Source organism: Choristoneura fumiferana, chromosome 14, assembly GCF_025370935.1.
Source record: "Choristoneura fumiferana chromosome 14, NRCan_CFum_1, whole genome shotgun sequence".
Taxonomy (NCBI): domain Eukaryota; kingdom Metazoa; phylum Arthropoda; class Insecta; order Lepidoptera; family Tortricidae; genus Choristoneura; species Choristoneura fumiferana.
Window position 1 is genome coordinate 5,004,694 of NC_133485.1, and position 15,250 is coordinate 5,019,943.

Below are 15,250 nucleotides of genomic sequence, written 5' to 3' on the forward strand. Positions count from 1 at the left end.
ATGGCTATATTGACCTACTTTTAGAGCATGAGAAGTAAAAAATTTGTCGCTTAACTTCAAACTCGGGTAAACAAATCCAATTCTAATGAACTAAAATAATTTCTTTGCTCACCCGCGACCTTATAATAGCTAAGTTTATGCAAAATAATGCGTGTTCATGCAGTTCCTCCACCTCCACACTGTAAGAACACACGCAAATCACACAAACCTATCTATTACCACTACGTGTGTGTGTTGTGTTCATCGAATACCGTAAAATGACATTTAATTACAACACAGTTCCGCTAGTGCTCTATATCGGCGTACAACTGTAGCCTTTATTTCGGTTGGCATTTTGCTAAAAAATCTTAAATGGAAGGCTTATTAAAAGGCAAAGAATATTATAAAATATTTAATGAGTTACTGTCATTCAAAGTATAAAAAAATCTACGCTTAGTACTTAAACCTAATCACATTTTGTAAAAAATAACATTAACAAAATCGACTTTATGTAGAAAGCATAAAATAAAAGTTTTTTTTTAACATACAAATCAAATTTTACGTACTTACAAGTCTTATAAGAGTTTTTGTAATACAATTATTTACTTATTTTAAAGTTTGAACTCCTTTACAAAAATTAAAAGCAATTATTTTACTTAATGAAAATTTAGGCGTATTTCACAAACTTTCTTGATCATAATAATGGCTTAGCCAGATGATAACACTAAACAACAAAATCTCATCTTACTATCTATAATCCTAAAATATCTCATTACTTACTAATATAAATAATTTAACACTTAAAATGAGACAATTATTTGACTGACATGGTAATTTTGGCAGTCTGAAAATGTATGTCATGGATACAATAATTGCAAACAAAAGCTTCATGTATTAGCGGGGCTACTACTAAATTCGAAAATCGAAGTACGTGTCGTTCCGTCCACCCGTTTATACCTGCTGAGCTGGCAACGTTGCATTTTTGTTAGTTTTTCTCGATTATTCCATAAAAATTGAATGAAAATTAGAAATGTGGTCTCATAGAATTCTTCTTAATGATAGTTAATGTGTCTACTCCAATAATTATTCGTGATAGACTTTTATTTTCTTTAAAAACCGTTAATAAACATTAATTCTCTTATCTAAAACAATATAAGCGCCAGCGGGACGGCAGCAGGGCTACTCCGAAACTCGAAACTCGAAGTTCGTGTCGTGCGGTCCCTCTGACACCTATACTATTTAATACGAAAGCGAGAGGGACCGCACGACAGAGTTTCGAGTTTCGGAGTAGCCATGCAGGATACGAAGTTCGACTTTTGCACTTCGTAGTACCGGGCCAGTATAAAAGGAGAGACGCAGGATAGATTGGGACTGTTTTACATTTCTACTAAATTTATTTTAACATATTAAGCAATGTAGCCTGGCTACTCAAGCAGAGGTCGTGGGTTCGAACCTGGGCCCGAAACCTTTTTTGAAATTTATGCGAAATTACATTTGAAATTCATCATGAGCTAAGTATTCAGTGAAAGAAAAAGCGAGATAATTTAGATACACAGTCCAAGCTCTCTCATTCCGAGAGGAGGTCCTGTGCCAGCAGTGGGACTTAACAGGCCGGAGATGAGTAAAGTTTTATTTGGTTCTATGTTATAAATAAATAAATAGGTCTAATTTTTACGTGTCCCCAATTCATAGAAGTTTGTGTTCTGGGTGAAGTTGTTAAGCAGTTCTTTACGTTATCATGTTCACGAAATCTGTTTATTAATAAGGCATTAAAAGAGCTTAAATCCTACCCTATAGGCTAGATTTGAGTAAATACTTAAAGTAAGTAAACCGCAAAATCGGCACGTTCCTCTCACAGACATTTCTATAAAACGCTTGAAATCAAAAATCGGTGGTTATTATGTTTAGTACGACTACAAATACGTGCTAAAATAATGACGTAACCAGCGCTGTTGCAGATATTTCATAATAATTTAAACTATATAAAGAAATCGGAAAGATGCTGTTAAAGTTCGTAATATTATACCTAAATACAAAAACCAATAGGTAGAATTTTTTTAAGAGCCCAAGATTATTTTCACTTTTTAGGAACACTAATAAACAGCAAATAGCAAAGTTTTTTTCCCGCTAACTTTGAATAGGGCAGTTGCATAATAACAATTTCATTTCTAACATTTATAACCAGCCAGCATTGCAGCTACACCTATACACTTTTTCCACTCATCCTACGACTGCCCTGACGGTGTTCTTTAAAATATCGGTGACCAATTCTGTGGTCCTTATGATCTTGTATCCGATTTGGTCGATGAGTGTCATGGCGGTGGTGTAAGGAGGTGAAATGTCCTTCGTTGGTCGGAGGTTGAACCGCGTGGGGATGTTGTCTGATGCCGCCGTCACCCACGTCATTTGGGTAGGGCTGGAAAAGAAAAACAAAGTGGTTATTAGTTTTGTGATAGCGTCCGATATATTCCGAGTCCGATATGATTCTGATGTTAAGCCGAGTTTAGACTTGCAAGAAAAATCGTGGAAGTTGCATTACATTGCGAGGCCGTAAAGCCAACGAGTTTGTAGTGGTCAATCGAGCGCCGCAATGTAATGCAACTTGCACGATTTTTCTTGCAAGTCTAAACTCGGCTTTACGCAGCTCTGTTAGGTTCGAGCAGTAGCGGTTAATGTACGATACATAACATAATTGAGGATCCAGAATGAAAGACAAAAATGTACGACGTATAGTAAAAGAGGTAAATAAATATGTAGCGCACCGCTGGTGCTCGATCGAAGGCATACATTTTAGTAACTACCTTTTCAATATTTGTAACAATATCTCACTGTTAATGTCTACTAGAATAACAAAATACTGCCTATAATACTTGATTTAGAAAGAATCGTCAATAAGTAATCAGACGTTCTATGTAAATTTCCACAACTTTATCAAAACTTTAATTGGCATTTTCAATGTTGTTTTAATAACTATTACCTAAATGCTACGAATAATAATATTAATAATTAAATTTCTACTGTCTACTTGGGTAGCAGAGGAGATAAATAACGTACCTAATGATATTAACCACAGGTTGTTATTAGAACAGTATCAAAATTTAAAACTATTTTTAAGTGAAATGTTGAGAATGTAATGTTCCGCGGATCGGCATGCGCAGTGTAGGACGTCCATCAACGAGATGGACGGATGACCTGATCAAAGCCGCAGATTCACCCAAAGCATCTGGAGGTCTATGGGGAATGCCTATGTCTACAGTGGCAGTGCTACGCCTGATATGATGGTAATGACGAGTACTTAAATTAGATAAGTGATTATTATCTGATCCATGACGATTGCTTATAGTAGCTACTCGTATGGTTAATTAAAATAATTAATTATACATGTCTACTTCAAATTCCTTGAAAGATTTAAACCTGTATTTGAGATATAATAACTTACCATAGTAACTAATAAAATTTTTGTTAAATTGGAATTAAACCGGTTGACATGTTTAGTAGTAAAGGAAATAGTTCAATGTGAATAAATATATAAATTAAATTTTAGTAAAACCGCCTTTGGTTAAAACCCAAGCAACAATTTTATTAGGCTGTTAATTTCAGTAAAATATGGCTAGTATCTCGAGCAGAGGGTCGTGGGTTAAACCTTGGGATCATCACTCATACATATCTTAATTTTTCAGAATTCATGTCTCAAAACGCATTAAAAATTTACCCGAGTTAAGCGGTGCGGAAATCGGTATACACTCTTGCGATAAGCTAAAGCTAATCAATAGCGTGGGAACTAAAGCCCAAGCCCTCTCAGTCTGAAAGGACGCCAGTGCCCAGAAGTGAGACATATATACAATAATTGTATATCATGCATGATTATTTAATATTTAGCTACCTTATCTTATTTTATTTCATTTTAACATTGTTCTTTACCTTAGCTTATTAAGATTACTGTTACGAACATGGACCTTGAGTCAGAAAAAAATATATTTTTAATTTATTTTTTTAATCAGAAGTTCTTGGAGATGCATAGTATATGTAAAGTTCATCCTCCGACTTAGAACTTATCTGTATATATATATATATCATATAATGAAATAGACACAACAGATATTTTCCTGTTGTTGTATACAATCGCGATGCTAGATTAGGTCTGTACCTACCTGATACGAAGGTGAAATATTTACCTTATTTATCTCATATCTTCAAATCGAGCAATTCTTGTTTACCTAATTGTCTATTAATTTTATTCGGGGATCTCGGAAACGGCTTAAATGGGGCTTATTATTTTATTATTTAGTTTACGTTTTACCTTTAAAGTTTGTTTATTTAATTACATTATCTTCTCCAAAAAAGGAATGTGTATAGTGAAAAAAAAATCCGAGTAAAGCTCGGTCGTCCAAGTACTTAGAAATAAGATCTAGAATAATATCCTCTCTAATTATGTATTAGTTGTCTGTATAGGAATAACAGTTCTTTTACCAGTAGTTTAGGTATTATTAGTATTTATCAAAGAGACTGATACCACTGGAGACCGAAGAACTGGCAGTTTCCTCGCTCAACGCATATCAGTATTACGATCCAGCAAGGAAATGCTGCCAGCTTTGGTACCATGCCGCAGGGTCCATTTTTAGATTTATTATAGTTTTAAATGGTTTATTTAATTTAAATATATTTTTAGTTTATTTATTGTAATCTACCTTTCATGTTATTTCATCAATAAAATAGGGGTCTAGGCACCGAATATGACTTTGTCCCATTCGGTGTCGAGACCCCTGGTCCGTGGGGTCCTAGCGCCTAAAAACTTTTTAAAGAAAATTTAAGATCACAAAGGTGATCGAAGAGCTGGCAGCTTTCTCAGAAAAAGAATTAGCTTAGCTATTCAAAGAAGGAACGCTGCCAGCATCTTCGTTCCGTACCTAGTTTGTTTTAGTTTTAGGTTTTATTTTTATTTTATGTAAGGAGAGTTTTTTTATTATTTAATGATTATTATCTAAATATTTTATTATTCTTATTCGATTTTGAAATCTGCTCCTTGAAGAATCCGGGATACACGCCTGAAGGAGTTTTCAGGGCTCGGGAAACAGTAAAACACGTCCGTTCGTTAATCCACGTATATTGGAAGAGAGACTGACCGCAAACATAATTTATGACTGTTTGTATACCTACTACCCTCTAAACTTCCATTCGTACATTACATTCCTTACTAGCATTTTTTATTTGTTAAGGTACTAGTTCTATTGATCTGTTTGTGAACATAATGAAGACAAAAAAATCATCAGACCAAGAGGAAATTGAAGCTGGTTTAAAAGTAAGTATAAATTATCTTAAGTATTATCCTCTATGCGGAAGCTCAGGGAAATATGCAAAATATGTCATAAGTAGCAGTTACAGACAAGATGGGCCAATTAACTGCGGTTGTATCTCCTATTAAAACAATTAATTTGATGTGTTGAGGAAAACGTCTGTCAGTACCTAATAAGTACCTATTGAGTAGGTAAGTTAAAGTTGTGTTCGTCATAAAAAAGACCGGGTCTTTTTAGTAAATCAAAAACTAAAGACTCCAAGCTCCATGTTTACCTGAAGTGAGAGCCTCATCTTTTTGTCTTCCTTCGTTTTTTTTAGCATTAGAAAGAAAGTAGGCGATCTTGACGTGTCTTTTCAACCGACTTCAATAAAAGGAGGAGGTTCTCAAAACGTCTGTGTGTGTTTTTTTAAAATTGAAAAACACTTGTAAAATAAGTCGCATCAAATATGTAACAATTAGCAAGGTCATACGATCATTGACATTATTTTTTCCTTCGCTAAACAGTGGCTGCATATCTATATTATATTATATATAATGTATAATATATGTCTGGATATGGTAAATTTAACAGTTGTCAAATACCATATTCCGATGTCTGCATGAAAACATGCAGGTATGTGTCGCACAGGCTTAGCCTTTTGCCCGTGTGTTTACAGAACAGCGAGGTAAAACATTTTAGAGCTGTCGCAATTTTTTATTTTATTCGACTGGATGGCAAACGAGCAAGTGGGTCTCCTGATGGTAAGAGATCACCACCGCCCATAAACATCTGCAACACCAGGGGTATTGCAGATGCGTTGCCAACCTAGAGGCCTAAGATGCGATACCTCAAGTGCAAGTAATTTCACCAGCTGTCTTACTCTACACGCCGAAACACAACAGTGCAAGCACTGCTGCTTCGCGGCAGGATTAGCGAGCAAGATGGTGGTAGCAATCCGGGCGGACCTTGCACAAGGTCCTACCACCTGCATTTAATTTGAAGCTCCTAGTACCTTGGGGTATAGTGTGCATTCATATGTCAGTCATTATAATTTTCACGTAGGTATGTGAACAAACAACTTTACTATTAACGGCTAATTCATAAGTACGGTGAGAATTTGTTTTCCCTATGCCAATGCGTTCTCACAGATCTAGTGGTTACCTACCATTGAAAGAAATGTCGGCTTGTAATGAATGCAGCTTTGTGAAAAACGTTGTGTTGTAACACTTAACAAACAGCAACCAGTTGACTATTAACAGGTTGCCTATGAATAGAAAAAAAACCGGCCTAGAGCGTGCGTATTTTTTTTTTATTGGACTGGATGGCAAATGAGCAAGTTTAGGTATTTTATACCTTAGGCTGCTATTTACTCATAAACTACTAATAATTCTCAAGCAAACTTAGCCGTTATAGTTTTCCTTGAAAGTTTGATATACTTACTACCATCCTGAATTTTTTCAAATTTTTCCACCCACCGGTTTAGATTTTAGAGGGGGGGGGGCGCTCGATTTTAATGAAAATTTGCACTTTAAAGTTGAATATTTCGCAAACAAATCACTGAATCGAAAAATCGAATGATTTTAAAAGACCTATCCAACGATACCCTATACTATAAGGTTGGATGAGAAAAAAAAATCACCCCCACTTTACGTCTATGGGACGCTAAAAAAATTTTTTTAAAATTTTTCATTGTACCATTTTGTCAGCATACTTTACTTATATATCCGTGCAAAATTACAGACAGACAGACAGACATGGCGAAACTATAAGGGTTCCGTTTTTGCCATTTTGGCTCCGGAACCCTAATAAGTTAGCAACGTATGCGTTTATACATACGAAATACGAATATGTACGCATGTTGGACTCTGTATATAAGGTAATAACCTAACCTAAGCAACAAAAAGTTGGAAAACCCCCAACTTTGTCGCTTCAAAATTCAATATCTCAAAAACGGCTAAACCGTTTTTTATGAAACATGTCTAAGAACCATTGGTAAAAAAACTGATTTCAAATATAAAAACCGCATTCAAATCGGGCCACCCGTTTAAGAGCTACGGTGCCACAGACAGACACACACACAGACACACATAGCGGTCAAACTTATAACACCCCTCTTTTTGCGTCGGAGGTTAAAAACAGAACAGAACAGTTTATCTGGGCTGCTGTTTATGACAATTAGATAAAGGCACAGTCAAGGTTAGATAGTATGGGTTTAGCAAAAAAAATGGGTTGAAAATCGAATTAATAGTAATTTCGTGAGAAATATATTTATCTATTTCTTTCTAAAACGGTTTTCTCTACACAGTAAGTATGGCGCTTGCGCGTGACGTCATGTCTAATTTTGAATTTCAAACTGTTTTATCATTCGATGACAACATATTGACAACGTTATTTATAAAAAAAAATAGTCAAATACCGTATTGGTTTTCAGTCAAGAGATGCGCGTTTTTACCTTTAAAAAAATATTGTTACAAGTTCCAAACTCTACCTATGTGCCATGCCGGCACCGGCACAGTAAAAGAGGAATTTAAAACGTGCAACCCAGTTTAACGTATAGTGTATTGGTTCCACTCGATCTGAACAAATAATTTTCTACAGTTATTAAATTAACATTTTGTATGCTCTATTTCGCCTTTTCTTTCTTTTCTTTACCTATACTCTATTTGTTCTAACATGATTCAAATGACACATGATGATTATGTACTCGTAACTTTGTGATGCGGTAAGTAAATATTTTTTAATTTTTCCCAACAGAGATATAATGCTTGAAAAAATGAAATCACATTAAAACTGCTGAGTGTTCGAATATTTGAACTCAAATTTGCTAACAAATTGTTAAGTTACTGTGTTATATTAACTTACTTTCTTTAATGAACGCCTTTACAATGTTGTTTCAATAGGCCGCAATTGCTAGAGGTGAGGGTTATCGGTAAAAATAAAAGCGGTAAAATAAACGAACTGATTATTAATTTGCAAGATTGTTTGTTAGAGTCGCAATGTGACACTCCAAGTGTTGAATACATTATATTTTAAAATTCAAATAAGTTTCCTGGATTGCCAATTTTTTTTTAGTGGAGTACCGATATCTATAAGATAAGATAGTAGTAAGTTACCTGGTGGTGGCGACAGGTCGCGCGGTGGTGGGGCGCGGCGACGTCGGCCGCGGCTGCGGGTTGTTATTGACCATCAGCTCGCCATCGTCGCCGAAACTGAAAATAAACGAAGAGTTCCTGCTAATTTCAGTACTTACTTAAAACAAATAACTTAGTTGATTTAAAAATAAAATTTGCTGGCCGTATTATTCGTTGTCTGTAGGTAGATACCTAAGTACCTACATACCATGCATACAATACATCGAAATATTTATTGTTTAAATATTTTTATTGTCTTTAACTACATAAGTATAATAGATTACAATACAATGAAAAAAGAGATGTACAAAGGCGAGCTTATCATTTAAAGAATTCTCTTCCAATTCCAATTAACCTTTTTAGGGTTCCGTAGCCAAAATGGCAAAAACGGAACCCTTATAGTTTCGCCATGTCTGTCTGTCTGTCTGTCCGTCCGCGGCTTTGCTCAGGGACAATCAATGCTAGAAAGCTGTAATTTCGCCTGAATATATATGTAAACTATGCCGACAAAATAGTACAATAAATATTTTTTTGTGTACCTCCCATAGACATAAAGTGGGGGTGATTTTTTTTCCCATCCAATCTTGTAGTATGGGGTATCGTTGGATAGGTCTGGATAGGAGAAAACCATTAGGGGGTTGCTAAAACGATTTAAAGTAATTTCTTTGCAAAATATTCAACTTTAAAGTGCAAATTTTTATTAAAATCGAGCGTCCCCCCAGAAAAATATTACTTAATTTTTTCGTAAAGGCTACGGAACCCTATTTCAGGCGTGTCCGACACGCTCTTGGCCGGGTTTTTAAGCTATTGACAGAATAACAAAAACAACAGTAGATTTCTTGTATCTAATAGATTCTCATTCGTAATCCCTTATAGCTCCCAAACAGCAGTAAATATAAGCAGAGTTACAGTATATGGTATTCTGTGATAATCATTTACCATATTCACAGATAGTAACACAGATAGTAGTACCTACTAAATGTATACCTATAGATTCCGTTGATATTATTAAGTTAAGGCGGAAACATATAATTAAAACGCGACGCCACGCCACGTCGTCCGACGCATGATTCTATCTGCACCTGACCATAATATATAGGACTGATTAGTACTGACACGCGTTGGATGGCGTGTGCAAGCGTGGTGTGGCATCGGGTTTTAAATAGTAGATCCACACCTTAATCCTTGAGAACCTTATCTCAAGGATTAAGGTGCGGATATACCTATCTACCCACCTACCTACTTTGCACACTTAATTCGTCATTAAGTAGCGTGTTGGATAAAATACTTCTTTGGTTGACATTACATTATTCTTAACGTAAACGCATAACGAAGGTGAACTAGCAAACTGGATAGTAAAACGCAATATGAACATTATGAGAATTGTATACATTAAAATTTATCTCATTTTCATATTATGTAATAGATATAAAAATTAATGAGCAACGTCAAACCGAAGTGCTTAAACTATTCTTTTTGAGCGCAATATGCATTAATTATGTATTAAATTACTTGTTTTTCTCATATTAATTTTTATCTTAAATTAGTCACGATTCAGTATTATTTTTAGTATTATATTGTACTGAAGAGACTGCGATGTTCAAAGCGTTAGATATGTACTCTATCTACACTTAACTTACAATTTGACAGGATAATACTATCTATTCTATGTTGCTACTACAAATTAAGTTTTAATAGGTTACATAGCCTGTATAAAATGTTTCGTGAAGTAAGGTCAAATTATATGGAAATTGTTATTTAAGTAACAGTGAATTACGAGGCTGTGTCGGTCATTACTTTGTGTAAAACGTCGACTTTACCTCAATAGTTAATATGTATAGCGAGTAGTTTTACATTGCTGGGCTGGAGAGACTTCCCGTGGTTAATTATGGCGTCAACTAATCAATCTATGTGACACTAATAGCCGGCCTTGTGGTTATTATCTTTTACTTTATCTCCTGAATCAAGCTTGTTATGCAAAAAAACCTTTTCAAAATGGCACTCCTTGATGTAACTAACAAACAAAATGTTTATTCTGTGAATGAGTTTGTGTGAACCCGATCAATGACTATTGTAGGTATACTTCATAATGGTACTTAAATACTACGCACATCATTTTAAACAAGCTTAATACTGTGGGAAAGCTGTTCACACTAACATCTCCGCTAACTAATCGGTTCCCAGGTCGTTTAGGTATACATAATGTGTATCCTGATGGTAGCTAGATAACTACTTATGTATTACGATAACTGCCATGTTTTTGTAAAACTCTATGCCATTGTTTTCTTCCCCGAGCTCACAATTATTTATATGCTTCTACAATTAAGTTTTTTTGTTACAAAAAAAGTCATGAAAACCATTGTACTTGCTAGTTCAGAAAATGCATTAAGTTATCTTGATGTTAATTCATTATCATGATTACAATAAATGTAGTCAATAATAGTTTGCGCTCGTATTTTGTAGGAAAAGTTCTAGTATTTCGCTTTCTCAACTAGCAAACTCAAGTTTACTGAAGCTTATTCTCACCCAACACATATTTCCGTTGTAACTAGGGACAAGAACCAGCAAATAAGGATCAATAACTTTATGTTTATATATTCATAGTCATTCAGGTTGACCAACATAATAAATAGCTCGACATGTTTCGGGTTAATCCGTAGCCCTTCTGCTTAGGAGCAACGCGACTCAGCGTAGACGTACTTTCTGGTTTTCAGTTATTTAATTAACACCTTGTGTGACCTTGTATAGCTACATAACTTCTGCAATGTTCTTATTTATAGACTGTATCATACCTAGCTACCTAACTCAATCTTAAATAAGTAATTACTATTTATTTGCTACCTACTTACCTATCCTAATACTTAGGTAGGTCTGACAATTAAACGCCTAACAGTAGGGTACACGCAGCAATTTAACTCACAATCTATCGCGTGCTTAAATCCCGGTCAAGAGGTTAAAACATGTGTAAAATGAATAGTAATTAACCACAGTATTACAAGAGTATAATCGTGCTTAACTGGTTAGTTTAGCCCATAGGTGCCGCGACCAAACCAGTCCAAAATCAACTTTTGAGATAACAAATGCATATTAGCTATGTTTAAGACGATTGACGCACGAGATTTTGATGTTAATTTTTGTTGTTAGGGTTCCGGAGCCAAAATGGCAATAACGGAACCCTTATAGTTTCGCCATGTCCGTCTGTCTGTCCGTCCGCGGCTTTGCTCAAAATATCAAAAAAATTTTTTTTGGTTACCTCTCATAGACATAAAGGGGGGAGATTTTTTTTTTCTCATCCAACCCTATAGTGTGGGGTATCGTTGGATAGGTCTTTTAGAACCATTAGGGATTTGCTAAGACGATTTTTCGATTCAGTGATATGTTTGCGAAATATTCAACTTTAAAGAGCAAATTTTCATTAAAATCGAGCGTCCACCCCCCTCTAAAATCTAAACCGGTGGGTGGAAAAATTTTAAAAATTCAGGATGGTATAAAATATATCAAACTTTCAAGAAAAACTATAACGGCTAAGTTTGCTTGAGAATTATTAGTAGTTTTACTCTTAAACAGCAGCCTAAGGTGTAAAATATACCTAAACTTGGAAGATTCCGTATAAAATACGAAATCCTTAGAAAAATATTACTTAATTTCTTCGTAATGGCTACGGAACCCTATTTTGGGAGTGTCCGACACGCTCTTGGCCGGTTTTATTTTTATTTGTCCGTGATATATGGCTGTTATTTGCATTTAAATGTTCTGGCAGACTAGAGTGTAAGTGGCCAATTTTATTACGGTTATTAATTAATATACGCTATTACGTAAGCGAAGATAGCTGCGTGCATTTTTACAGTTTTTAGGCGTTTATGATTTTAAGGGTTCTGTAACTGAAGGGTGACAAACGGAATCTTATTACTGTTGCTACACTGGCCGCCTGTTTGTTTGTCCACTGTTAATCACAGGGCTTAAAAAAAAACAGGGATCTAACCAACCGATACATCTCAAAATTGTACGGAACCTTCGGTGCGCAAGGCACACTTGGACGGTTTCTATAGTAGCTATTCCATTCGTCAGCCATGGTATGTAAGTACTTAGATAAGAGCTTCCACAAACGTTTCCACCACATCAGGGGTGTGGTTCTCTCAAGTTTAGTCAAGTTGGTTGAAAAAAGGCAGTGGCTGACCTAGCCAGCGATGCTTCCAGCTTACCGGTTCAAGATGGCCGGTCGGGGCGGCGTGACCAGTGCTGGCTGCGGATTGGAAGGCGCGGGCGGCGCCTGGGGCGCCGGCGGCTGCGTGCTCGGTACCGGCGGGAACGTGCTCGACCGACGCGCGGGCGGCGTGGTTGGTGGTGACCCAAGAATTTCGTTACCTGATGCGAAATAATAATAAAAAATACAACGTTATAATACTGTTGTTAGTGTTACTGTATTTATACTGAAAACAAACTGTGAACGTGAGTACTTTAAGATTTATACTGGCTTACAATTAAGTACTTAATCTAATTTTGTTGACCTGACAGTTAAATTAAATGCTAACTCATATCATAATAAGGATAATCGTAAAACTGTTTTTATAATCTTCTTTATAAGTAGTCTTAATTGGATCAAGTAACAATAAAATACCGCATGCACAGAGATCTAATAGCAAAAACATAAATGAGTTAAGCAATTGAATTGATTGACTACAACATATAATTAGCTGTTGTTACAATAAACAAGCAGTTAGAATAAATTATCGTAGGCACATATAGAAATGTTCGTGTAGACGTGTAATATTATAGTTACACCTTTTCTTCTTCTGAGAAAATTGATGCCACTTATTTGGGTACCATGGGTACTTTCGGTTTTTATTGTCATTTTAATTAAAAGAAAAAATATCGTGTAGAACGTTTTGTAAATGATTTAATGAGATTTGTCCATCTTGATGGCGAAATTTTACGAAGATTTTTACTTTGTGAATTCGATACCTATGTCTACATCTTATGTAATTGTATGATGTATGTACACTGATGTTCATCTTCGGGACTTCGGTATATGACTAATTGCTTTATTTTTGAGTTATTGTCGCACAGCAAAAAATGCTTTAGCGGTCTGTCAAATTAAGTTAGTACAACCATTTGTCATCCTTTAATGGTGTCCAAGTAACTTTCAGTCGAACAATATTAAGCAAGAATCGGTGCTTTTTGTATGCGCCGGAGCACAACCTTGAATTAATGAATGTTTTAATTTTTCACATTCTTTATACGCGATATTTTGAGGTCAGATTAATTGTCTCTCACTAGTTGTAAAGTAATTAATAATTGCAAACTTTTCTCTACGTTTAGTAGGGTAGGTATTGTTCGAGTTAGTAAAGCAGATGAAATAAAATGTAAAGTATTCATTTCGAAGTTTTCATGAATAAAATACCAGCTAAGCGCGAGTCGCGAGACGATCTCGCACCAAGGTTCCTTACAAATTTTTATGTAAGTATGTCAAAAAATAGCTTAATTTATAAGCCGTGGTGGCCTAGTGGTTTGACCTATCGCCTCTCAAGCAGAGGTTCGTGGGTCCAAACCCCGGCTCGCACCTCTGAGTTTTTCGAAATTCATGTGCGAAATTACACTTGTAATTTACCACGAGCTTTACGGTGAAGGAAAACATCGTGAGGAAACCTGCACACACCTTTGACGTAATTCAATGGTATGTGTGAAGTTCCCAATCCGCACTGGGCCCGCGTGGGAACTATGGCCCAAGCCCTCTCATTCTGAGAGGAGGCCTGTGCCCAGCAGTGGGACGAAAATAGGCTGGAATGATGATGATGATGATCTAAAATATTTAGTGTTAGGAGAGCCCTACTTGTAATCAAAATGAAATGTACGAAGTGTGTGGTAATTTTAACTGAAAAATGGGTACAAGCACACACTCGCACACATGCAAGATTGTTTTTTAAGTATTTTAAAGTTCGGTTAGGTTAGGTTAGTATAAACACACTATACTCACTATTAGGTATGGTATTAAAGTGTTCTTTGATCAGGAACTCTTCGAAGTATCTGGTGAAGTCGCCAGTGGGGTCCCACCGGGAGGCGAGCTTCTGCCAGTCCTCTGGGTACTCGGTCTTCACTCGTCGAATCACTTTGACTGCCGTCTGCTTCTGGCTCTCGGTGCAACGTATGCACTTCGTCCGCAGCGCTTCTGGCAGTATTCCTGTAGACAAAAGATATTAATTTACTTTGGGCCATGGGAGCTGAACCCTATACAAGGTAAAAAAAATCAACAATAACAACAAGAAACAAAACAAAAATGCAAAGTGTTACAAAATAACCGGTAAAAAGAATATATTAAAGTGATAAATATTAGTCAAAATACCACAAACGGGACTTATCACGCTATTATTACACAAGTAATATTTACCTCGACGTTTCGGCAACGTTACAGTTGCCGTGGTCACGAGTAGACTGAAGTGTGGGGTGTCAAGTCTGCCTAGCAGCGCGAGTGATATAGCGTGATAAGTCCCGTTTGTGGTATTTTGACTATGAGTGAGAATCACGAAAGTTTAAAACGTTATGTGATAAATATTGTCAACCAGTAAGCTGTCACGTAATAGTTACAATCGGAGTTAGCATAGATTATAATTTAATAGAGGGTAATACCTATGTTAAGACGCTTTCTCGTTCTTTAAAAAAAATGTGCATAAAAGTTCTGCGTAGTTTTTTTTTTATTTTACTTAAATAGGGTAGAAGCCGTGGTGGCCTAGTGGTTTGACCTATCGCCTCTCAAGCAGAGGGTCATGCATGGGCTCAAACCGGCTCGCTCCTCTGAGTTTTTCGAAATTCATGTGCGGAATTACATTTGAAATTTACCACGAGCTTTGCGGCGAAGGAAAACATCGT

At 36.0% G+C, this 15,250-nt stretch overlaps 1 protein-coding gene across 1 annotated transcript in view; it reads right to left on the minus strand.

Annotated features, from left to right (window-relative positions):
• Positions 1–378: 378 nt before the first annotated feature.
• Positions 379–15,250, minus strand: part of LOC141434813 (uncharacterized) — a 48,068-nt gene continuing 33,196 nt past the window's right edge. Inside the window, exons 3-6 of the mRNA XM_074097258.1 lie at positions 14,361–14,564; positions 12,589–12,751; positions 8,369–8,464; positions 379–2,395 (exon numbers count right to left, since the gene is read on the minus strand). Of these exons, the coding sequence (XP_073953359.1) occupies positions 2,200–2,395; positions 8,369–8,464; positions 12,589–12,751; positions 14,361–14,564 (659 nt within the window). The 3' untranslated portion in view covers positions 379–2,199. The remainder of the gene's footprint in view (positions 2,396–8,368; positions 8,465–12,588; positions 12,752–14,360; positions 14,565–15,250) is intronic.